General features: G+C 41.3%; 1 protein-coding gene across 2 annotated transcripts in view; it reads left to right on the top strand.

Moving 5' to 3' along the window:
• Nucleotides 1–27,123, top strand: part of INPP4B (inositol polyphosphate-4-phosphatase type II B) — a 1,970,577-nt gene that overhangs the window by 1,374,116 nt on the left and 569,338 nt on the right. For both annotated transcript variants that reach the window (XM_078676858.1, XM_078676856.1), the window contains one exon: nt 9,853–10,062. In XM_078676858.1, the coding sequence (XP_078532984.1) occupies nt 9,853–10,062 (210 nt within the window). The remainder of the gene's footprint in view (nt 1–9,852; nt 10,063–27,123) is intronic.

Genomic DNA, 27,123 nt, shown 5'->3' on the forward strand with positions numbered 1-27,123 from the left:
CTCAATTATTGTGCTCAGATTTTTCAATGTTGGCAAGACTTGATAACGATCCCTTTCATGTTACCATAACATTTACTATTGAACCTCCTTCTGTTCAGCAAGTCTCATTAGTAGGGACTGTTGATAACCTGACACATACAAGGAGAATTACTTACAGCAATCCAATTTTAGATGAACTCAAAACTGACAAAATGTATAGGAAAGTCAGAAATTACGTACCTTGTTACATAGCACGGCAGAACCTAATGCTCTATTAACATGGCCAAAAGTAGTTACATTCATTCAAGAACACCTGTCTCAAAGCGTCAAAACATCAAGCATCACCACCAAGGCGTCACTTAGAATAAATGGTACACACCATCACTGAGATGTCTTAAGGCTGAGCTCGGAAATTGAAACATTAAATCAGTGAAAAAAGCAAAGGCCCTCTTCTGGCTGCTAATTTATATAGGCTGACTATAGAATTAAGGAAGACACTCTGGAAATAAAAAGGAAGTTCTCGGAACATCAAAGAAAAAGTATTTTTCAATTGTCTTAAACCAAGGATCAAAAGAAATTCTGGAGCTTCATAAACAACTTGGACACCAGTCATAATCCAAGGATTGCAAAAATAGTAAGTCCTGCTTCGACTTCTAGATCAAAAGTGTGTCTGGAGTTTGTTCTCCTCAGACAGGATGTGGCATGCAAAGCTGATTTCTTAATATATTGTTTCAAGTAATCAGTTCCACAGCGGGCATCCTGGAAAATGTCTTCAAGCCACTTATTGATGGGGTGTCTAGTAACCAGAATCCCTGGTCCTGTTACATGGAGGACGCGAAGCAAGCTCGGGAAGTGAGCAGCAATTCAGATAGTAAGCCAATATGACCAACCCTAAAATTGCCAATTAAGTCTCAAATAAGCCTCGTGAGCCTCGCCAAGACATGTTTGAATTTTCTAAAAGGAAATTTTTCTTCGTAGGCAAGGACTCTTAAGACGTGCTGAATGCTCAATATTTTTTATAAGATCATATACACAAGTTAACAAGACCGAAAATAATTAAAATGAGATTCATGCTTTTTCCAATCAAAGAATTCAGATTTACTTGGCGCTCAGAACCTTTTAAAGCTCGACGGTGCAGGCTCCGTGACTATAAACAGGAGTCCCTAGCACACCTTCTATGCTGCTGTGTGATGGTGCAGTCCGAGCGATGAACATATACAATGCAGATTGTGCCTAAAAACAGACAGACAAGCTGCAATTAGGTAATTGCGAAAAACATATCTGAACTTTGTTACCTTACAAAATGTTTACAATCCGTTTTTAAAAGGCTGTTATACTTAACTAACTTTAAAATCTGTATTTTAACTGCTTTGACTAGCTTTTATAACTGTACAATTACTAAGTTATTTTAAGGAGTATGTTTTCCTGAACTTAGTAATGAATTTAATTAATCAATTACAAAAAGCAATCTTACTTAATTACATTCCTAATAGAAGTTCAATAAAGAACAAAATATGTATTAGGAATTACAATCAATATATTTGTTTCACTACATTGACCATAATGCATTGTTATTGGCTACGGAGACAAAGGACTGAATTTAATGAATTTGGGAAAGGTAACCTGTATGATTCACAACTACATGACCCATAACTCAAAGCAGGACTAGAAACGAAGAAAGAGCAATTTAAGCCACAAACTGCACCTGTAAGTGATCTGCTGGCCTGAGCACTATGTAGGACTCATTCTGATGTTTTGGGATTTTTTATTATATTCTTGCAAGTTGATCAGTGAAATTTTAAAAGAGCGCAGGTTTCACCTAGGATCTGCGTCTTGCGGAATCAATTAGAATGAAGGTTGTGTTATTTTATGTTATATGTTCCCAAAGATTTCCAGCCTCAGAAATCATATAAGAATATTGCTAACTCATATCCATTGCTTAATTTGTAGAAGCTTTTCATAGGTGCCAGCCACCAGTGGCACCGAATACTGAGGGTGGCGAATATCAAGGCTGCTCTACTTTGATTCCAACTCTTGCCTCTTTACTCTACCATCCTACACTTTCTTGGTGTACTACTTGAATATATAATTTCATCGAGTTAGAAATTGTAAACTACACTTAACTATATATTTACCTTGACAATATAGTCGTAGTCATTATTCTGTCCTCTCTGGAGTTGATAGTTTTGTATGTTGATATTTTTAACCTCTCTATTCTGATATCCAAAACACTTTGCCAACTTATCTCACTCTTGCAAGTTCTTATTCATGCCTGCTTTTTTCCCTTTGTTACTGTTTCCCCCATCTTTCTCCCTTTCTCATGCTTTTTCCGGGTCAACGTCTTAGGATGTAAAATAAGTCTTTGTTTTCTTAAATGAATGCCAGTGTCTGCAAACAACAACAGAAATGACGCACTGCCCACATCTCCCTTAAACATTTTCCTGATCACTCACAGCTCACTGTCTCAGCTAGGTTGCACAGCAGGGATCACGTGCTAAAGGACTACTATGTATTTTCTCCATCTTCACTTTATTCCTTTAATACCTTGTGGGTTACGCCCCACCTATATAATGGACTAGACAGAAGAGGGTGGCTCTGGGCTGTAGTGGTGTCAAGCGGGGTGCTTATTTCCTTCTCTACTGGTGTGAGCTCAATACCAGGTCTGACCAGGTCCTTCCAGTCTGGAAGGAACAGATCCATCAGAGTGCATGCCCTTGCATTCTAATGTTTTGTAGGCGTTGTATGAGAATGGGGTAGGAAACTGTGCCAAAGGCTGTGGAGAAGTCCAGGAGGATGAGGGTCCACATGTCTTCTTCATCCGGTCTTGCAAATGTCATCTGTGGCAGTGATGAGAGCAGTTTACTTGATGTGGTTTGGTGTGAAACCATATGTCTTGCTTGCGCCTATCAGATAATACAGAATCTTCCACACGGTAGCCCAAACCCACAAGGCGAAGCAGGAGACATAAATACAGCACCTTTAGAAAAGGGTTTTATTTTACAAAATGCAAGGACTCTCTCTTTTAGAATAAGGCTTGGGGTTTTCTTTTACACAATGCTCTCTAAGAGAAAGGCTTTACCAGATGCCATATGCTCAAGATTCACATACACAAAGAGATATATATGTTTATATGCAAGCAATAATAACACACTTGGTAAATATAACAGTTGAATAACACTGATGAATAAACAAGCAGCAAATATTACGAAATAAGACTCAAGCAAATATACTAGGATGTCCTGCAAGAGATCAGAAAGGTATATAGACTGAATACACCAAATGAGTACTTTGGAGGTGCACATTGACTCACTCCATACATCACAAAGAAAATACATCAAATGATCAAAGCCACTGGCCAAACATCACAATAGCAATAACCAAAACTCAATACTTCACCTGGTGCAAACACTGCATCTCACCCGCTCCTGACTGGGGAAGTTAAACAGCCGTGATGAGAGCCTCAGCAATCAGGGTCCCCTGCTCCGAGTTAGACGTGTCCGTCCCCACTCGGATTCCAAACTCCTGGGTCTGAGTCAACAACCCTCAGCTTCATAATCTCAAAGCACACTAGAAGGTTCGGGAATGACCACCCCCGGGCCAGAGGAATCTTACCAGAACTGGCCAGGTTCCAAGCAAGCATTCCCATGGCAGGAAGGAGTTCTCACGTCCCCTTCTCCAAATCTCGCATGTTCCGGCCTTTATCTCGACGAAGCTCACAATGTACATTAAACAAAAAACAATCCTTGAATGTGAATAACCCAAACAACTTGCAAGCACTGCTGTGCACGCAGAAAAGCTGAAGCAAGGCAGAGTCAGGAAAAAGGATGACATGAGGCCATGTCAAAGCCAATAGTCTGGAACTTCATAATTCTCATCAATGTACAACACAATGCACAATTGTGCACAACTGCTCATAGATTCACATTCTTCATCTCTCAATGTACAACACCGAGCACATGTGTGTATCACTGCATTTCGAGACCAAAAAGTACATTCCACACCTCTGTTCTTGGCAAGGCTGTCTTACTCCGTGACAGCTCCCACTGAAATACAGCAAGATTACAAGAAAGAAACGTGTAAGAGAAGCAAGGCATATGCAAGACCGTCGTACATTCAGGCTAGGATAAAATAACACACTAAAGTCAATTAAAATAATGGTAGTCAAAGGTCATCACAGGGTGTCAGACCACAATAGTGCCTCTAGCACTAGACCATACTGAGTGGTGTTGAGGAGTTGGTGGTCGTTCAGGTATTTTGTGAGAGTTGATGATTGTCTCCAAGTCCTTAACATTGAATAGTAGCAGGGAGATTGGTCTGTAGTTGGCGAGTTTTAAAGGGTCCATGGAGGGTTTCTTCAGTTGAGTATTTCAAAGTGTCTGGGAAGGTCATGGAAGAGGTGAAGGTGTTAAGAATGGGTGTGAGCATGGCACTGACGGATTGCAGTCATCTGTAGTAAGCTTGGTGGGGGACCCTAAGTGTATGGATGTGTTGGTGGGGGCACTTTTTTCTGGGGTAATGACTGGCCATGTGGTTAGCTTTGGTTCTATGGATACGATCAGGAAGCATTTGGTGAGGTTTATTGTGTCCGTTGCACATTGGGAGTGATTGTTGCAGTGGTCCTGCGAAAGTGTGCTCAAGGTAGAGACAGACGCTGGTGAGGTGAAATGCTTAGTAATGGTGAAGATATCTATCTGTGTGTTGGTGCTGGCATCAATGCAGTCAACTAGAATGGCATGTTTGTTGGTCTGGAACATTTGGTGGTAGTGTCTCAGCGGAGTTCAACGGGCTCCTATATGCATTGTCCTGGCACAATTCCATTTTCCAGTGGTGTTTCATCAGCCTGAGTTACTCCATGTACCAAATGGCCTGAGGTGTGGATCATGTTGCATTTCTGTGTTTGAGTTGGCACAGGAGGTGATCTAATTGATGAGTTGCTTTGGAGAGACTGTTGCTGTGTTCTGGGTGGTGGGTGTTGACAGATGTATGATGCTGTTACAGTTTTGGCAGACTGGTCTGGCGGGGGTGCATGGGAGTTGGATCAGGATGCTGAAATTGACAAGGGTGTGCTCTGTCCAGGAGACTGGTGCATGTCTGTCGACTTGGATGTGGTCAAAGGTGGTGAAAATAGAGTCCATGAGGTGTCTGGCAATGTGAGTAGATCCCTTTACTCATTGGATGAAGATCAGGCTTCCAAGGTCTCCGATGAGTGCTTTTGAGTTTAGGTTATTGTGGACTTCCAGGTGGAAATTGAGGTCTCTGAGTAGGATGTCATTTCTATTGTCGAGTGGTGCAACAAAGCCCATGATGGTGTTGGTAAAGTTTGTGTGTGACGCTGGTGGTCTATACAGGATGAAGTTGGTTGTGATGTGGAACTTGAACAACAGGTGTTCCATGTGGGAGGATGATGGGTCTGTGGATGTGGGGCAGCAGATAGCGTTCTTGTGGATGATGGTGATTCTGCAATCAGACTTGTGAAGTCTGTCTTGCCTGGCCATGTTGTAGCCGGATAGTGTATGGACTGTCAGCTACACCTCACACCGTATGTTTGCTTGACGCCCGACACAGTAGCTAACCGGTACTACACACCGCCCCAAAAAAGCTGAATCCCAGTATGTCCCCACAATATCTCTATCCTTTTTTCAACGCTTAATATGCCTGAACAGAAGCGTATTATGATGTTAGTTTTGTAATTAAAAACTGAGTAGACCATATTTTGTTGTATGTGAAAATTAACAATAGAGATGAAATTTTTCTCTATATGTTCTTTTCCCTTTAGGAACCCTAATAACGTTCTTAACAAAGTGTTGACTAATGGTATACACTATATCGATAACTACACAAATGGTGTGAGTATTTTATCTTGTTTTGTCCTGACGAAAGCTCTACAGACCCGGCTGGGCCATAGAGAGCTGAAGCATGTCGACCATTTACTAAATGATACTGGGCAATCTAGTAACTTGATTGACCAAGGTATCCAACAATTTTTATCCAACAATACATCTCCTGTTTTCATTAAAATTTCTCTATTTGGAGAAATATTGTTTTTTAATAAGAGCACTAAGTTTTTCCTTTTCTTATTTACCACTTTCCTTTACCTTCCCTCTGGAGGTGTCTCTCGAATTTCTAGACACTGCTATTCAGACCAGAAGTTGCCTTGGATAAGGCAGGCATACAGCACGTTATTGAACACTCGATGACTATGCCATAACGCTGAGTGTGGGGCGGAAAACAGAGATACACCGCAATCAACCGCCAGTGTTTATGAGGGTGTTCAATTACAACCAATGGTCCCACAGCTACAAGTGTCCATTCTCCTTTCTGATTACTAGACTTTGCAATGGGGAACTGAATGGACTCCAAATCCTCCTCCCTACTATTTGATTATGTAGCCGGATAGGGGTCTGTGGCAATGTCAGGTGCCAGTGCAGGGATTAGCCAGGTTTGCGTGAGGACAAGTAGGTCTGGGGCATTGCCGTGCAGCAAGACCCAGATCTCTTCAATGTGCTTGGTGAGTGAGTGGGAGTTGAGGAGCATACACCTGAGTGTGGAGTGTTATGTGGGTAGTTGCAGAACTGTGTGAGAGAGTGGGGCGTTGAATGCGGTGGCCAGTGTTGAGGGTGCGAAGTGTCATAGGGGATAGTAGCAGGAGGAGGGATGCCCAGTGTTCCTGGCACTGGGCATGGCCCAGGTACGGACTGGCACAGACGGACTTGCCTTTGGATCTCCAGCAGCACACCCTTTGAGTGTGCATGTGCTGCGGCTGGCTTTTAATGGGTCCGGGGGGGAGAAGTGATGTGACTTCCTATGTAGATGGATGATGGGAAGTCCAGTGATGTCACTTCCTGTTATTCCACAATTCATTTACATTCTGACCTAAGATCAAAATCCTATCACTGAGTACTAGCCTCTGTTGGTACTGTGTTTTAAGTGATCTAAACTAGAACCTCTGTTTGTCCCAGAGGCTCTCTTTATGTCAGTTCAGCAGTGCTTAAATTGAGGCGGTGCTTTCCGGTGCTCAGCACCGGCACTTAATTGGTTTCCAGTGCTCGGCACCGGCACCTAATTGTCAACACCATACTTAGAACAGTCCACCACATGGTGGCCCTGCTCATCTAATTTACAGATGACCAGAACAACGGTAGTTTAGGAATACAATATACTTTGAAATTGCCAATTGCTGCCTGCCCAACCATTCCTTTGGCTTTTGGAGATCTGGAATAATCTGAACTGTCGCATTTAATGCGACAGAGATGGTTAGCAGTTGTTTTGGCAGTGATGGGTGGTGCAAGCTGCAGTGGCCTCCTGGTCAGAGCCCTGGCAGTAGATATTGTATGCAGTACAGTGTACTCACATTAAAAATAAAAATCCTAATAGTTTATTTGCAGATAAATTGGATAATTTAGGAACTTGTGCTTTCCTTCTGTGACCCTGAACCTTCGTTGGTTCTATCTTTATTGTTGACTCTCCTGTGCTTGGCCCACTCACACCTGTGCACACAAAGGACCTGTTTATAACTTTCCTGTAAAATGATGACCCTCCCACACAAACACCTGTTAGTGTAGGGATTTGAAATTGCAAAATCCAGTCATTTCTGGGTGCGATAAAGATCTCATACCCATTACCCTGTTATATTTTGGTAGAACAAATCTGATTGAATTTTATTGATGAAAAAGTCCCTGTAATTACACAGACATGCAAACTGCGGTATGGTAAGCACCAAATTCCAGATGTTGTTCTCCAAAAATTCAGAAGAGATGCTTTGTATTGCACCTGAAAAATTACGAAGCCTGGGATTTCGGAATTGTCAGGTGGGTAATGGGTGTACCTGCAGGGCGGTGACGTGGGGAGGGGTAGGGGCAGGGTGTGGGGTAGTAATCTATGAATTACGGAGCTTTACAGGTAAGTAAACATTTAAATAAATAAAACGAATTTCGTTGTGCGCACTGCATCGCATTTGGGGATGCAGTGCACGCAACGAAATTTGTTGTATTTATTAAAATGTTTACTTACCTGTAAAGCTCCGTAATCCATAGATTACTACCCCCACCCTGCCCCTCCCCACGTCACTGCCCTGCAGGTACACCCATTACCTACCGCGGCTGTCAGGTGTTATAAATGCAAACTACCCCTCCAGGACACTCTAAATCAGGTCCTGATATGTTATCATTTTTTAATTATTTTATTTATTGTTTTTTAGCATGCTATACAACTTGCCCTTTCAGCTAACTTAGATTGTGTCTGGATCTTGAGTTCCACTTTGTAATTTTATATTTTTCATAATGATTTAGCTTAGTTTCTGGTTGGTAAAATTTCAGTACGGACACATAACTGATTTATGGTTAGTGATGACAGGTGAGGATTGTCTGATGACAAATTGTTCCAGAGGGCAGATGATGTTTATGAAAGGTCTTCTTGATCAAGTGACCAATATTCAGTTCAGTTGAAACAAACGTTTATTTGGACCAGTTAGTCTAGACTAGAAGACCCAGTCCCTTCTAGAAACGGAGTGGTCTGCAGATGGTAACCTTTTTGCATGCTTTTCTATAGAGTGCGGTGCTCAGTTGGTTCCTGAATCATAGATAGTGTATTCAGACTTTGAAAGGGTATTCAAGTTACTTCCAGAATTACTTCTATTTGGTCTATTTTGTGAGAATGTGGTTTTATGGATAATCCTATATATTCTTTTGCAATTGTTTGGTGCATATACATTCTTTCCTATAGAGTGTGTTGGTCTCTTCCTAGCACTTTTCTCGGTAAGGTGAATATTCATATATATATATATTTTGCTCATCCATCTGCAAAGCACCTATTAGAGTCAAGTCTAAACAAGAGTTTGTTCAGTTAACTTGTATAGAGGATTGTTTGGTATGGCGAAAGACTGGTGTAGGGTTGGATGAAATGGACCAGACAAAATATTTTTAGGAATGCCTCCAACTCGTTGTGAAAACGGGGGGTTATAAACTTCCTGAGAGTTTGTTTTTAAAAGAGTGGCGTATCAAAACATTGATTTTTCTTACTTAAATTATCCCTTGCTGTAAGAGTGTGCATTACTGTCACTTGCATTACTGCAATATCAGCAATAATTGTTCCTTTTTAACCCTGCCCAAGACTAAGGAGCCTGTCATATTGCAGCATTGGCATATTACTGCTGATACCAAGATCTCCCTACTTCTGTATTAATTCATGCACACTGTCTGTGACTCCAGGCTTCACCCTGCCACCAACACTTGGAAGCAAGAGAAGGAAACCCATAAACGTAAATTTCGTAGGCAGAAAGAAAATATTGTATCACTGGTTGCATCTCCCTAAATTATAAAGGTGCTCCTTCACTTTGGAACTTTTTCTGGCAAGTAAGAGTCTTCACCTTCTTGCTGAAACACTCTTCTCTGGCTTTTAACTACTTCCTTTACTCCTCAGGATACAAATGGTCATCTTGCTCGTGCTGCCACAGTCTTCCAAATGATATATTTCTCATAATGTTAGCATTCATAGAGTGTTTGTCTTACTTGCAGCAAGATTGGAATGTTCTATGTCTCATTTAGCCTTAATTTCTACTTCAGATAAAAGGATGGTTCTCCCTTGTGTTTTATGATGTAAACCACTAGCTAATTTGAATCATCTATTCTATGGAAGCAGAGATGAGGTTTTTAACTCTTTTTAACAACATTTGCATATCCTTTTTTTTTAATTAAACTCATGTCAGGATTACTTTATCTCTGTGTAATATACCATGTAGCACAAAAGGAGCATCAAAGTGATATGCTCTTTATCGATTTACTTATTTTTACAGATTGTATTGGGATAGAGTAATTCTCTGTGTATAGATCAATAAAAGCAACGTTTTCTAAATAGGATATTGTTTTTTCGTTCCAGACAGAATTATTTGTGCACATCTTTAAGGATCAACTGGTAAGCAGTGCCCTTTTAGCACTTTACACAGCAGGCCCTGGATGTGGCCTCAAGAATTTCATTGACCCCAAGATCAATGCAGAGGAAAATGAGACTCCACATCAAGACCAGCTGTCCCCGATAACAAGACAAGATTCCATCCCTCACCATTCAGAGTATGATGAAGAAGAGTGGGTAAGTAGCTGTTAATATACTTTCCTAAATGTGGTAAAAAGGGGACTTTTCACTGCACAGTGATTTTGATGTTTTCAGCTATTTGGGAAACCATCACAGAATATGACTATTCCTATAGGTTAACTGAATAAAGACTCATGATTTTATTAAAGACAAGGAGGCTAGCATTATGCATTAACTTGTATTCACTCTTCCTGAGCAGCCATCATTAAAAGTTTCCCAAACAGAACTTTAAAAATATCGCAATGAATCTTAGACCTCAGTCCCACAAATACTCCTTGTCCTTCATCTTCTTTCTCTTTTGTTTGTTTCTTTTCTTCAATCTAGTTCTCCTACCATCCTTCTTCATAATGTCTTATCCGCGTCTAACCATCTGCAAAATAAATCAAAACATATATCCATGTCCTCTTATACTTCCATTTACGAATGTCAACCTGCTCTATTTATTTACCTAAAATATTCATTAACATAAACACATTAAAGTCAGTACAATTTCCCTACCAAAAAAACTCCCTTGTTAAAAGGAAGGGTAGGTGGGATAATGGACACTATGTAAAGTTATTAGGATTAGGCTTTTTTTGAATGCCATTTATACTTACATAAGGCCTCTGAGTAAATATATGGCATTTGTGGTATCTCAAATTGGAAACATCTTAGATGCATTGCCACTTGATAAATCAATTTGCACAGAATTAATGCTTGTTAGGGCCATCACTCAAATCTGGGGTAACCCTACAGAAAAGACCAGGTTCAATAACTCTTTTAATTGTTGATGTAAAAGTTGATCAGGTTTATATGTCTAAGTTAAAGGGCATAGTTTCCATTCAAAATGTCCTCATTTTCTTGCTATGGAATCAACTAGTGATTAACCAATTTTGGCAAAATAAGAAAATAGTAGAAAGCTGAAAATTTCGCACATGGAACAAATTAGCCAGTCTTTCAGGAATCTATCTGTTAAACTGTGTGAAATTCTCCATTCCTGTGAGTGGTTTGCATCAAGTTCTCCATTCCTGTGAGTGGTTTGCATCAAATTACACTGTGAACTGTGGTTCTTTAGAGTCATTTAACATCACACCACACAATGTCTACTAAACCACCCTACTGGTACTGAAATTTCACAGACGTTGAAACAGTGAAATGCAGAGAATCGCCGTGCCATTGTATTTCCTCAAAAAAACATCACTTAACGCCAGTAAATTACAATTCATATATTTCAGGCCAAGTTTAATATAGAGTAGCAGTCAAGGACTTGCTTTGAGTAACTCCTAATTTTGGGAAATCCTTCCATTGGAAATAAATTGTGACTTATTGATCCCCTAAGTTAACAGATTTTCAGCCTGTAACTGTTTTGTTTTGTGTGATGCGCATCAGTACAAACTACTGATCTTGTATTCAAATTTTACGGTTTGAACAGACAGAAATGCAGCAGTGAAGCTGTGTCAGTCGTACTCAGCATGCATTTGTTTAGCATGAAACCTTATGTGCTCCAGTTCCTGAATTTACAAATCACAAACCATACGTTTCTCTTGTCAACCGTTATTTTTCGAGAATTGAACGACAATCTGAAACAGAGCTTCATCCTATTTTTCGGGCCAATACCCTGCAGTATTACTTTGGATCATAATTCGCCCTGAAGAAGCCCGCATGGGCGAAACGCGTTGGCTGTGTTGCACAATTTGCTTGTATATATCCTAAATGATTAATAAAAGTATTTACGACCACACTGAGAATGATTTGCCTCTCAACGTGACTTCTCTCAGGCCTATGGACTAACCTAAGAATTGTCTAGACGTCTTTATATATGTGCCTCTCTTACTGCGTGTGTATATGTTGTATTAAAGAGCACCAATGGTGGCTGGTCTTGAGAGGTGGGCATGTTTTATGAGACCGGTTAGGACCATTAACTGAGTTTCCATTATATTGCGTAGAACACAGGTATTGGTGCGGCATTGCATACCCTGCCACTGTAAACCAGTGTGTCAGAACTGTCTCACTTCTGGTTAAGCAAAACAAATTTAACCAGGACTACAAGTATTAATTTGCATATTTCAAGTCAATCTTTTGATACAGCAACAATCAAGTACTTCATGAGTTACTCCTCCTTGCACTAACTCCTTTCACTGGAAAAATGTTGAGTCTAATTTTCCTCAACTTAGACATCTTCAGTCTCTAATCTGTTTTGCTCCAATTATAAATATGGAGAAAATGAGAATCAAGAGCCTGTTGCAATTTGCTCTCATGGGGCCCTATTACGTACTGGCATTGTTTGCACCGATGCGCCAGGCGCAAACAATACCAATACGTCCCATTATGGTGAATGCTCTGCCCTGGGGAAGCCCGGGAGCTCGCGCTGCCCACAGGGCAGCGCTTTCATGTGAAAACACGAAGCAGCTGGTCCATGTTCTCACAGTGCACTTTCAGGGGGCGCACTGAACGTGCGCCACCTTTTAAATTGCGCACTGTCAGTGCGCCTCCTGAGGGCTTCTTTGACTGTAGTATGGCGCGGGCGCATAGTCAAAGAAATTCCCTCATTTACATAGGGCACGCCCCTATGCAAATGAGGGGAAATCCTCTGTTGTTTGCGCTGTCGCTTTAATTGCGATAGTGTTATAGTTATTATAGAAGGGGACGCACAAGCGTCTGCGCCCCCTTCTATAATACCAAATTGCCCCCTGGGTGCACAAACCAGGCACAAACGCCCATTTTGCCCCCAGGGCACCTTATGTAATACGGCCCATGGTGTCCTAAATATCTGGGAAGGAGATTTCACTCTGACACAATGTTGTACAAATGACCTAACATGCAACACAAAGTTAATAGTCTGTTAATCTACAGAGGTTGCAGGTATACTCTGTAAATCATCCCTCATCACTCTATAATTTAAATTGAGATTTAATTTACAACTTGAGGATGCCTGAAAAACTTGAGCATTTCATTGGCTGTACGCAACATTTATGTTTTTTCTGGTTTTCTCACAGTTTAGAATTTTACTCTGACACAGGGCCGGACTGGGATCCAAAACCGTCCCCGGCAAAGTGCTTGGCCAGTCCCCGGGGGGGAGGTTGGGTGTGTGACCGAGCTCTTTGCAGGGGTCGGTTTTTGGCCGATTTTGTTGCAGGGCCGATTTTGCAGCTGTGCAGCAAAAACGGTCCCCAGGGGCCCAAAACCGGCCCCCACCCTTGTGGCGCATGGGGGGATTGCCCAGTGCCCGCAACGGCCAGTCCGGCCCTGCTTTGACGTTGAGATTTTGGTCACTAAAAATTCATGGTTACCTTTGTGAAGAACTGAATGTTGCTCTGTCTTATGCCTGTCAAGAAGTACACTAAGTATTCCTTCCTATACCTCTTACTCAGCTGCTCATTTTTGGACCCTATTCCTGTTCATAAGAATGCAAGTGCCAAGTATGCAATAAAATCATCATGTACATGTTATGGCAATGGTGCACACATGAACCTTCTTCTTTTCATCTTAGGTAACTCTCTAATTGTATATTTTTTCATGTTTCAGAAAGTGACTTTTACAGTAGTTGCTGCTTTCAGAATTAAAAGATATTTTAATATGTTTAATATATATTAAAGCCCACCACCCAACTGTTTTACACACTTGCCTCTTAAACACTGCTAAATGGATTCACGCCAAACAAACAAAAACTCGCTTTCTGAGTTGTACTTTTGTGCCAATCTTCGTATGTATACATTCAGAGGTTTGGGCTTTAGGAAAAAGCAAAAGTTTCTATAGGAACTAAACTGGGAAACCACATTCTCCTCCTTGCCCCTGATTTTGCTTTTTCGCCCACAGAATCCTACATGAAAATGTGCATGCTGGAGCTTAGTCTACAGCAAACAATTGCCAGATTCGATTTAAACCCGTCCAGGGGGGTCAAAAGGTATAGCAAATAAAAAAGTGCCTTTTCAATAGAAATGACAACGGAACCATAACTACATAGCAGCAGTCACCACTGTGCAATATATATTTGTATATATAAGGAACAATAAGGGAAATTAATAACTTCCTTGTTATCAGCTATTCATCTTCTGTTAATGAAAATTAAAGAAAAATAGGAACCTGAAATCAATAATGACAAGGTAAAATCAAAGTAATGAATAGTTCCACTTTTTACACATGATATTATGTCAAGAATGCCTGTTTCGAGGAGCCAGTTGTTTTTAATTCACCACCATCAAAGTTAACTTTGTATTAAATGTATTGCAACCAACCCAATAGCAGCCTAAGCCCTGACAAACGACTGAAAAATATTTTTTGTTTCTTATGTGTTTCATTTTTTCTGTGAACAGACGTCTGCAATATGTTTCTCCTAGGTCAACAGAAATGTTCTTAGTCATTGCACAATTTTTTCATGCCCTTTACACAGAAGAAAATTATAACGGTTTCTTAGTTGCACAGATTTACAGAATATTCAACCCCTTGGTGCGTCCCCATATGCTCATGAATTCAAACACTATGTTAGGCAGGTTTATCACAGATTACCTGTTTCCAGATGAGTGCACATTAATGGTGTACCAGCCATAGCAGACTTTTAATTCATTAACTCTGAAAATGTCTCCAAAGTACAGTTGCATCCTGGATGGTTTCATGGATTCCTCCTGCAGCCATCTGAGGTTTGACATGGAAATCGCAGCTAGGCAGTTTACTGTGCTCTTCAGCTTGCACTTCATTGAGCTGCTGGCTGAACCTTAGGAAAATGAGAAATGTTTTAATGATCCCTTCCTTTACAATGGCGTCAATCCCATGGGGGATTATTATGGCATTTGCAGGTGCAATGCACAGCTAATTTCCTCCTTATACACCTGCACCATCTCAGTAAAAGGACAAGACATACCTTACTTACTGTTTCCGACCTGTGCCATCTGAAAATAAAGCATACAGGCAAAGAAAGTGGGGTAAATTACATCACTTTATTCATATGCATAAAACAAACACTCTGCTCTGAAGTACGCCAGCAAATCCCACTGTAAAAATTGAATTATTAGTTGTGAAGGATGTGAGTCCTTCACACGTAGTAAATCTGAAACTTTCTGTCTACAGGGAACCAAGCTCCCATTTGTAGCACATGACTCTATCAAATTAGCAAGTCAGAGTGGTCCAAGACCTACTCAGGAGAGGTGGTGTTGGCTACTACCCCAATCCACAGGCATGTAACGTACAGCAGCAAATAAATAATTGTCCAGTCAGTGCTTTTACTCATAAAAAGGAAATGTACTTTATTATGCACATACTACTCAATACTACGCGCTAATTTACAAATATATACATGATGGCAGGTGGAAATTCCTTTGGTGACACCCTCAGTAACCCTGGCACCTAATGCCATCAGACCCCCCATATACTAAGCACAATACATTGTTGTATAGTTACCAAAAGGTCTACTGGCTTTGTGATTATGTTATTACATCAAAAAAGAAGACATATGTCAGAATAAACTAATGCAACACCATTAAAATAACTAAGGATTACCAATGACATTCATTATTACCTGAAATGATTCTCAGAATGGTAAAAGTTGAGTTTTGCTCCTTTAGCACATTCTAGCCAACAGACCTTTTACTCCAACCTGCACGGTGCAAGAAAAAAACAAACGTATAACCGGTCTTTCTCTGGATCCGCTCCAAGAATATGGAACTCTCTCCCGCCCGCCATCAGAAGAATCTCTTCTCTGGCACGCTTCAAAAAGGAGGCCAAAACCTTCCTTATGGGTAAATTCCTCTCCTAAATGCTGCCTCCTGCAGATTCTCAGTCCTTGACCAATACACAGACCTTGACCTAATACGGACTAGCGCCTCCCTTCGGAATACCGTCCTACTTCTTCAAGAAATTGGGGGCCTTATCTGGAGTTAATTATATGTAAACTGTTTCATACGTGTCCGCTTAACTATTGTGATTCCTTTCCTATTGTACACTGCTATGTTTTCCTTGTAAAGCGCTCTGATACCCTAGGGTCAAGTTCGCGCTCTATAAAACAATAAAATAAATAAATAAAAATAAGAAGTGTTTTGTCAAGCCTCCTGGTCTCAATATTTAGCAATTCCTTAATTCCTGATATTTTTAGCTCTCCCACCTTACTTGGGTCTGTCTCCTGTTGGGCACCTGGCACTTCTGCTGGGCCCGTGCCTTCCTCAGCAGCACCCGTAGGAAGCCAAGGAAGAGCGCCGAACCTGCTTGCAACCTCTTGGTCCCACTGCCTCCATTAGCCACTTCCGGAGCACCTTGGTCAGCAGAAGTCAAGGGCCCCATCTTTCTGGAGGACACACTCCTGTGGGAACAGTCCACAGAGGATACAAGGAAACCCTTCAGGGTCCCTTCTAGCAGGGAAGTTAGGGTCAGGGCTTAGGCTCTCAGAAAAGGCACCATTTTGGAATTTCTCAAAATACTAGGCAGGAGGTTTGGGACAGGAGTGGAGTGATTATGTTTATATCTATGAGTGCATTGTCACATGAGCGCTGAGAATCTCCCATACACCCAAAAGACTTTCTAGTCCCTTCTAGCAGTTAACCAGGGATGTAGGAGGCACAGGAACCACTGGCACCTGAGAAACAAGTCCTAGGCCTTTGGTGCTAATTGAAATCAGAAGTCCTTGAGTCGGATCAGATCAGATACTTTATTTCCGCAGTGAAACACAACCATAAAAGCACATTACAAACATTAAAGCATTGTTAAAACAAATCTCATGATCATCGCAATAAGACAAATTTAAAAGCAGCAAATAAAATAATCAATAAAAACACAATCAGAGTCCCCATAAACTGATCCTGCCGGCATAATGCCCCACGGTCATCATATGAATAGATCAAACTGGCAGAATTAGACTGTTGAAACAGCATTTGTTTTCTCCTGTCAATGGTACCCTTTAAAAAGAAACAAATACAGATGCAAAGTGTAGGAGAGTTTAACCCTTGCAAGTAAAGCAAGGCCTCAGAACATCTTCTAATACCGCAAGCTCAAATTAGAGGAATTAAAAACCTTTTTGAGAATACCGAATACCAAATACCGAATAGAACTTACAAAAAAAAGTTAAATGAAGCAAACTCTGGGGTGAAGACTTCTTCTCAAGGACAGATATAAACCTTATTGCTGTCAAACTGGCCAAAAAGAAAACTCAATTGCCACCTTATGATACCAAATCTGAATCTGATTAAAAGAACTCTGTCCCAAGTGGCATCCACCCAAGACAGGTATGGTTCTATATTGATGTGATCTACAGAGGCACCCTTACTGAAGTTTTGGCTCCTTCCTCTGCCTCTCTAAGCCACATTTTCCAGGTAAGAAATGCTTTTTCCCCAGGTGATGTCATCCTTGATAATGGCTGAGGGAGAAGAAAAAAGTTCTGGCCTCCCCAGTATAGACAATTCCTGCGTAACATAATGTAGCCAGGGTATGGCCAGGCCTCTGTTGCTGGCTAGGCAGTCGGAGATCATCTATTGATACCTGCATGCATATCCGCCCGTATAGTGCACCATAACACCAGGAGGCCAGTTTAACATGATATTCAACATACTCAATCCCCAACTCCTGGTGTACAATGTAAGTGGTGCAAGCTGCAGGTACGCCTAAGATATGTCACAAGACCATATTCTCTTCTGTCTGAAGGCCAGTAGTGTTAGAAAATCCCCATATACCAGCTCCGTAGGTGAGAATGGGTTGGCATTTGCTCCTAAGACCTCCAAGAGGGGACCCAAAGTTTTTTTTCACCAATGCGTGAGGCTAAGTTGTAAGTGTTGCCTGCAGCATTGAAAAACCTTTGTGAGGTTTTATATCTGCAGGAGCCCCAGCTACCCATGGCTCCAAAAACCATACCAAAGTATGAAAAGTCCTGCGTAGGAGCAACAGGGTGGACCTGCAGAAATGCACTCTTCATCTTCACAGATTTGGGGCCACAAAACATGGTGAAAGTTTTAGAGGGACTTGTGGCTAACCCCAAAGATTCTATGAATTTAATTCATGCTTTGAAAAGGGTATTGAGGCTCTTATGAGTTCTCTCAAGCAAAACAGCATCGTAAGCATAGAGTACAGCTGGAGTTTTTTTCTTACCAACATATGGTACATCTGCAGTACAGGCAGATAACACATCCTCAAAGCAATTGATGTACAATAAGAATAGAATAGGGGCCAATACACACCCTTGGCGTACACCTTTCTCCTGCAGAAAGCTGCTAGTGCGTTCCCCAGTAGGGCCATATTTTACAGACGCTGAAAGATCGAAATGCATTGAACATGCCCAGAATCCACCCCATACCCTCCAGCAAGGTCCACAGTTTAGATCTTACTATGCTGTTGAAGGCGCTCAACAGGTCCATGAAGGCTAGGCAAAGGGAGTCTTGCTTACCGATGGTTTATTTGCTAATAAACAAATGCAAATGTAAGCATTGCTCCGAAGTGCCCGGCCCCTCACGAAACCCATATTGCACCACCAACAGCATGTTTGTTTCCCTAACTCAGGACAACAAACGCTGCAACACCACCCTCCCTGCAATTTTTAGAGCAGAGTCCAACAGGGAAATCAGGTGATAACAACTAGGGGAATGCAAATCGCCTTTTATAAAGATATGTAGAATGGTAGCACTGTGTCACGAGTTGGGGAGGCCAGTGACAGTAAAGCCATCAAAACAGCTACATAATAATAGGGCCTATAGTTCTGGTATGGATTTGTATATGTCCATAGGGACCTCATCTGGCCCTGGAGCCTTACTAGATGGAGATTTCATGATGGAATCCCAGATCTCTTCCAGTATTAGGCTAATCTTAATTGGCAATTCCACCGCTGCCTCCCGATGTATTTGAGACAAGTCAGAGCGATATAAGGCACGAAAATGAGCCACCCAAGCCTGTGATCTAATGGTGGTAATAACATCCTCAACACTTGAGCCCAGGGACCCAATGTCCTTAGCCACCTTCCAAATAGTTGTGGCATCCTTCAACCTACAAGACTGTACCAGTCTCTCCCAGTACTCAAATTGGATCGCTTTTTTCCTCCTACTCAGGGACCGTTTATACTCAGGTCTAAGCTCTTGGTTCTTCTTGCTATCTCTAGGAGTCTCCTTCAAAGCCCTGTGCAGATTGGAGGAGGCCTTTCTGCAGGAGAAATTAAACCACCTAGCCCCTGGAACAATGGGTCCAATTGGCTTCATGAGAAGATTTCTAATGGCCAACCCTAAACGGGCAAAACAATTATCCTCATCCTGCAAATCAGCCATGGGGTTTAGACAATCCAGGAGTGGATCAAGATGGTCGACACACAAGTTGTTCATCACAGCACCCAGATGAGCATGCCTCCATACCCAGAGAAATCCCTGGGACTTAACTATTACAGATGAGGCAGGGCTATCCATGACCATCCTTACCACTTTGTAGATATTAAAACGCAACCACAAAGGATTGTGGTCTCTCAATACCATTACAATGGTGCCACACGCCCGAACCCTCGCCATTAGGGCCCAGGATACACAAATATAATCAATAATTGACTCATAATCCCCCCTTAAATCCTTGAGCCCATCTTTGCAGTGGGGTCAGCCATATTCTCTACTACAGCTGGGCATTCCCCTGGCATCGCTTTTCCAAGGTGAAGACTCTTCTCAAAATCCGTCCATTGTGCAGGGTTTTTAAGTGAGAGTGGAAAGTTCACGAAGGTAGGCCCTTCTATCCAATCCTTGGGTGATGCATCATCACTCCACTCCTGTCCCAAACCTCCTGCCTAGCATTTTGAGAAATACCAAAATGGTGCCTTTTCTGAGAGCCTAAGCCCTGACCCTAACTTCCACAGCTGCCTGTCCCCTTCCCTCTAAAACTTCAAAAGGCAGTCCCTCTTGTCACTGGTTCCAGAGGTCATGCTACCTTCCCAGGTGTAGTGTGAAAAGTAAGTAGCACATGCAGATCCTGTCTCTATCTGCTCCTCTCCAAGTAGCAAGCCTGGTTACTAGCTGATGGCCCCATTTTATGGGGAGGCCTGTGATCCTTAACCACACCAGCAGCGTAGTTAACTTAGCCCAGCAGGGTGATTCAAATGCCAGTACCAAATTAGGAACTGAGACAGAGAAAATTGATAAATCTGCATGCACCACAGATTGAAGAAATGTGGAAATTAATTCAGATCTGCATTCAGTATTCTTTGTTTTTCGCATAATACTGTGCGTCATGCAAGTCTCTAGGCAGGGCCGGACTGGGACCCGAAATCGGCCCTGGCAAAGTGCTCAGCCGGCCCCCCCTTTACCCTACTGGGGGTGCGACCGCACTCTTTGCCAGGGCCGGTTTTCGGCCGATTTTGTTACAGGGCCGTTTTTGCAGCTATGCTGCAAAAAACGGCCCTGTAACAAAAACGGCCCCCTGACGCCCAAAACCGGCCCCCACCCATGCGGCCGACCGGGGGATTGCCCGGTGCCTGCAACGGCCAGTCCGGGCCTGTCTCTAGGCCTAACCGTAGCAAAATTGTGAGTTGGTGCAGATTTTGCCCACAGTGTACACAGTAACACTCAAAGTTAGGCACTATAGACTTACATTATGAATGCCCACTCACCTTACAAGGTCTGCACAGTTCATCACAATTCTGTGGACGTCCCTTCTATGACAGGCTCCCTGTGCATATACTGGGCTTAGTTAGGTGGTACACTTACACGCTCAGTCCTCACACATGTGCACGTTTTGTTATGTTATGTTGATTTGTATAGCGCACTAATCACCCGAGAGGGTATCCAGGCGCTTGGTGCTCAGGTGCAAGCAGCCCAGAGCATCCTACCCTACCTGCGATGCAGCAGACCTTATCTTAACAGGCAGACACTGGCGGTTAGCACTTTCAATACATTTTAACAGGGCTTACAGTGAGTGAGACTCAGGTAGGGAAACTCAAAGCAGACGATGAACGATGTAGTCAAAAAGTGAAACATCCATGAGGATTAATTGCCCCTAATGGATTTCTCACATCAATCATGATACAAAACCTGGGCTGTGCCCTCTGTTCATCACTCCATTGCATCCCAGCTGGGCTTGCACCACACAAATACCAATACATACAGATGCATACTTCCAGCATGACAGATTTTCATTGAATATAGTTTAATATTATTTTAGGTTTTGAGCATTTTGTGAGTTATTCTGCGGTGCTGCAGACTTTGAAGTTTACATTCGAATACAGATTTGAAACCTCTTTGATATCTTTTTCATCTAGTCAAACGTATATGATATGGCACTTCTAAAAAATAAAAACATGTCTCGAACTGTGTAAATAAATTCATCTATTAAGCAAAACACGCAGATCCTACTGGAATTTATTTGTGAAAAGTGGAAAACTACTGCTGAAAAACAAGAAAACAGCAGCTTGTCAAGTTGTTCTCTTAGCCGCAGCCAGCAAAAAAAAATGTTTGTTTGGAATGAAACCTCCCACTACTCTTATGCATGATCTGCCGAGGTTTCATTCCTGTCTTTTTATGCCGGGGAGTATTTAAAATGCAATTTCTGCTCTGTGACTCAGATCGTGAGTAGGCTATAGTTGCTGTTACTATAAGGAGGTAATATGGGCGTAATCATGAATATAGAAAGGTATGCATTCACTCATATGCCAGCACTAGCTAATCAGAAACACTAAGTTTCCTGCCAACTATCCAGTTGTGGCTCCCTTTTTCTTAGGCTTTGCAGAATTTAAACAAAGTAAGGTTAAACATTGTCAATTGCTTTTAACATAGAAAGTCACGCAGAAGAAAAGAAAATTGAATTACCTGCGGAACTGAAACAAATCTTCCCTATGATGTAATTGTGACCATTAGTAGCTTTATGTTGGAAATGAAGGGAGTCATTTAGGGTTTGACAGAGGGGAGCTTTAACCTAAATTAATGGGCTCCTGCTTCACTGCTTCAGCAAATACCTGAATAACAGTCACATTTTCTTTTGCTTTTCACAACTAAACCTTGTTTGGAATTTTTTTCTGCAAGATAAAGGAGAATGCCGAATAAGCTGCATCAACATGGCATTCAGCTATGAAAAACCTTTGCTTAAAACCTTTCTGTTCGGTATCTGTTAAACTGCTAAGTACCACTACCACGCTCCCTCCAGTCCGTTTAAGCGCAGAGATACCCCTTCGGGGGTCGATTCTAGCGCTATATAAATAAATAAATAAATAAATGATCTGCCTCAATGGAGAACCAACTTTCGTTCCAAGGATTTGTGCCAGGCAGACAGGGATCTGTCAATAGGACGGGCTGTCTGTGGCTGGGTGGGGAAGGCGAGAGCATCCAGTAGCCTGACTGACCATCTACCCAGGAGTAAATGACCTTAAAAATGTACATTAGAGCAGTAGCTTCGCTGAAATTGTTATGCCTTGTAAGACTAGAGAGTTTACCAGGAGGTGAGTTGCAGAGGCAGTGACTGTCAAAACAGAGTCCATTGTCAGAGTTTCTTAAGAAGATTGCATGTAGTACCTGCTTGCTAAACTCTGTACTGTTCTTGTACTGCAGATTTTGAAAAGCTGGATTCATTTTGTGGTCTACATTTTTTAAATCCTAAAGTCAAACCTTTTCCACTTTTTAGATGCTGCTCATAATTTCTTCAAGACATATGTGCAAGAGAAAATGTGCAATGTTGTTTTGCCTTGTAAGCACTTATCAACCGTACGTGAATCACATAACTCCTCATCACACCATAAGCATACCACAACCCATGCCCCAGAAATATATCCACAACATTTCTGTAGGTCAACAAGAAATTGTAACCACAACCCAATCACATTAAACTCACCCACCAATGTACGAAGGCATTGTCATCACACACTCATTTCATTTTACCCTTGATTTGCACTATCAATTCACCTAGCCCAACTAAATTCATCTACATTTCAGCCATCACTCTGCATAGGCACCCCCTCCATATAGCATCACGATTTCACAAACGCAAACCAATCCTCACTAACTGCCTCACATAATGACTTAGTAGCCCTTATAAATCACACCTAAAATATACTAGCTTTTTGCTTCAGCAAGTAGAAGCCAACCTCCCATCCCCAGCTTGCTCACTAGTCGACCCATATAGGCACTTTTCCGCTCACATAATCTGTATAGAGCAAAACGTTCATCCCTAAAAACATGTGCATTGTCCACCACAGCACCACACATCATGATACCTTACCACATCCACCAAACAGGCTACAGACCACACACTGACATCGCAATGTAATGCACGACATATACCTCCTCAGCATCTAACTGTGCCTCCAAACACTTACCCAACAGCCAGTGTGTATATATATATATATATATATATATATATATATATATATATATATATATACATTACCTACTGGCGGTCGCCAGTAGGTATATATAGTTAGGATTTTTTCCCTATGGGATTTTTGAAAATTCTATGTCTAATAACTTTGGCGTTTGTGGACGGAATTGGCTGAAATTTTCTGGAAAATGGAACATTTTGTTTCTGAGCAGCCCTTGGAAATTCGGGGGGGTTTCGTCAAGGGGGGGCCGAGAAAAAAGGGGGGTCCCAAAACGTGTTTTTAACATTGAGTTTTCCATAGGGCGGTTGGCCTCACTTTTAGCCCGAACGGCTGAATGGATTTCCATGAAACTTGGCAAAATTGTAGGGACTGGTAGCCCGATGTGCCTTTTCTAGGTCTCAATATATGTGCTCCAGTGGATTTTGAGAAATAAACGTTTAAAAAAAGATATATATCTGTAAGCGCGCTCCGGGCAGCGCTCCGGTCCGCGGACCTTAAGCGTACCGGAACTTCGCGTAGCTAAGCTGATTGGCTCTCCGGTGTCTGTCAACATTCTAAACAGTCCGGAGCGGCCGCCATCTTGTCTCTCGGTAGGATTGAGAGACAAGAGGAGGCCAAAACAAAGGCGAAAATGACCATAAGGGGGCATACTAGATCCTCCCTGACCCCCTAGGTTTAATGTGGAGGTTTTAAAAGGGCCCCGCGGGGCAAAAAAAACAAAAAAAAATTTTTGTTTTTTTTGCGTGGGGAGCGCCCGGTCCGCGAACCGGGAAGCGTTCTGGGCAGCGTACTGCAATGAAAAATGAATGATAGACTTTTCAAATGCTGTATGTTAATTGATTGTTGTTTTTGTTGATTATTTTTTATTTTCTTTATTTTTTAAGCATTTTTTTTTATTGTGATTGTGTTTCATAATTTATTAAACTTTCTAACATTTCATTGTTAGAAATTTCATAATTATCATGGAATATACATTGTAGTCTCTGAGGGTGTAAAATGTCCTCATTTGCAAGGAGGTTATCTACTGCTTGTACACATTGCAGTAGTTCATTGTCCCAAGTTTCATCGAAAAATTCAATGTCAATTTGATCAATTGTATCAATCAATTCTTGGCTGCTCTCTTGCAGGTCCATTTCAAAAGAAACTTGGTTTTTGCCTTCCATTTTGCCTGAAATTTGGATTAAAAAAATATATATTAGTAGAGATAGGGCAATGTTGGGAATAATTTTAGATAGGCATTTTTTATCAGTGAATTTATCTTTGGGCAGTGTATAGTATCAGAGTGGAAGTAGGAATATAAAAAAGTGTATGTGATTTAACGTAAGTAAATTCATAATTATACAAGAGAAGCCTAACTCCATCCATAACTATAACAGAGAAGTCTCTCTAAATCTATAACTACTATAGAGGGATAGTATATATCTATCAGAAAAAGTTTACCATATTAACTTATAGTGCACAATATACTTCAGTTTTAAAAATAAAAACTTACCTTTAGAAAGAAGTTGAAGGAATTAGTGAAAATACTATTGAAATGTACAGCAAGAAGTAGTAGTCAAAATGGCGGTGTTTTCTTCTCTTCCTTTATATATATTCAGGTATATAACCAATGAAATGTCAGGTAAAAAAAGTAGAAAATGAAAGTAACATTTTCATTGGTTGTCAATTCCAACACTTCAGATGTGTTTTGTGAAGTAATTTACCTCACGGTATTTAGAGAGGTCTACAGGCTAAATGACTAAATGGAATTCCAATCAAATTTGTGAAAATGGTAGGGATTGGTATGTAGTATGAGCTAATCTATATTTGGTGAAATTGTCTCCAGTGGCTTTTCTGTGAACTACTTTCCCACCTTTTTTGATGGTGCGCTTCCCAGAGAGCGACCCGGTACGCGAACCGTTGAGCGCCCCGGTTCGCGAACCTTAAGCGTTCCGGGAGTCCACCATTTTGTGTTTCGGTCGAATTAAGATACAAGATGGAGGGCAAATAATGTTCAGAATGGGTAGAAGGGGGCACGGTAGAGTTATCTTGACCCCCTAGGTTTTCTGAGGGTGGCTGAGGAGGCTTATATGTGCGAAAAAAAAACATTTAAACATTTTTTTCCGCGAGGTTAGCTCCCGGTTCGCGTACTGGGTAGCGCCCCAGGGAGCGTACTTTGTTGGAAATTAGTGAAAAATGTTAGAGTAAAATAATAATTGTGAGTGATCAGATGTAGGGTAGCTCTGAGAAGAGCTTTTGGGTTTATGGTACATTTAGGTACTTATAAGTAGGTACCAATGCACATTCTTAAATTCAGAGTGAAAACTCTGTTGCCCTCATCTGAGAAGTGAACTCCATCTCCTCTGTAGATATCTTGCATGTAGTAACGCAAGTTATTGTTGTACAGGGAGCCCATTCCATGGTCTCTCATGTAAGCTGAAACAGATTTGTTTACATGCTTCCTCGACTTCTCAATTTGTGGACAAAATTGGTTTGACCACCTCCATTTCTGTCTTTGGCATATATTTGAATATACCAAGGCAGTCTGAGGAAAAAGTGCCATTAATTGCTCAAAGGTGTCCTTTAAAAGCATTTCCAGACCTACACCAGTCAAAGTGCCCAAGTCATTACCTCCACAGTGCACAATTAACAGGTCAGGTTTGGGCAAATGCATAAAGGTTTTCACCAATGGTATCAATTGGTGACATTTTAATCCTCTGTGGCCAAACCACTTAATTTCCACATCTTGTAAATTGAGGTTAGGTAATTTCCTGTTTTCAACGTACCTTTGAGCCCAGTGAATATAACTATGTCCAACAATCCAGACAGAAAACATGGTGAGAGAAGGTTCTCCTGCAGTCAGATGAAGTGTGGCAATGAAATGGCAGTTGAAAAAATGAGAGTTTAAAATGAAAAAAACTGTGGAGTTTCTGTGTTCATGAAGCAGTAACAGTGATTGGTGGATTTTGATTGCTGAAAACAGAAAGTTAGGGTGCACGGATGTGTTCTTTGAAAGATGTATTTTGAATGGTCAATAAAAAATCATTAAATGAAAGAATGCACTGGATATGCAGGTGCACTGAGAGTTCAGAGTTCAATTGCAACAAAGTTGTGTGAACTTGCAAACACCAGAAGTCTTCCAAGAGGTGGTTGCCATGCAGAAAAGGCAGAAAGGGCAGAGGGGGGAAGGGTTTTCATTTGAAAAAAAGTGAGGGAAGAGTTTTGATTGGGTGACATGAGAGATATGTGTGAAGAATTACAGCATTTCTGTGCTTTTGATAGCTGCAGACTCTGGAGTGCATACCTTTTGCTCTGCTGAAGACAAATTGGTGTGTTTCTGAGACTGTTTTCAAACTCAAAGTATTTGCTAAGGTGAGAAAATATTTCTTTAATTTAGATAGAGAATAGTGTGCTTTTAGGAGAAAATTATGAATTATGTGGCGCAAATTGCTTGTAAATATGCTCCCACATGTGCATGGAAAATTTAGATTTTTAATGTTTGTGTTACATAGCCATGTTAAAAGTGATACAAACATGCTGCAAAGGCAATCAAAAAACGCTTTTATGTGTCTTAAGGACATTTTAAGTAATTTTCCCATGTGCAGTGTTTTGAAATTATGATTTGAAAATCGTTTTTGGGGAAAAGGAATTGTTTTTAAATTTATGACAAGGACATAATGGTGTATGCTTCTTTATACGGCAATTGACTGTCCCTGATGTTATTTTTCCCATTTTAATGTAAGACCTTTCTCTGTGGCGCAAGTTGCTTGTAAATATGCTCCGACCTGTGCATGGGAAATTTAGATTTTAAATGTTTGTGTTACATAGCCATGTTAAAAGTGACCCAACCATGCTGG

This window comes from Lissotriton helveticus, chromosome 2_1 (genome assembly GCF_964261635.1).
Source record: "Lissotriton helveticus chromosome 2_1, aLisHel1.1, whole genome shotgun sequence".
Taxonomy (NCBI): domain Eukaryota; kingdom Metazoa; phylum Chordata; class Amphibia; order Caudata; family Salamandridae; genus Lissotriton; species Lissotriton helveticus.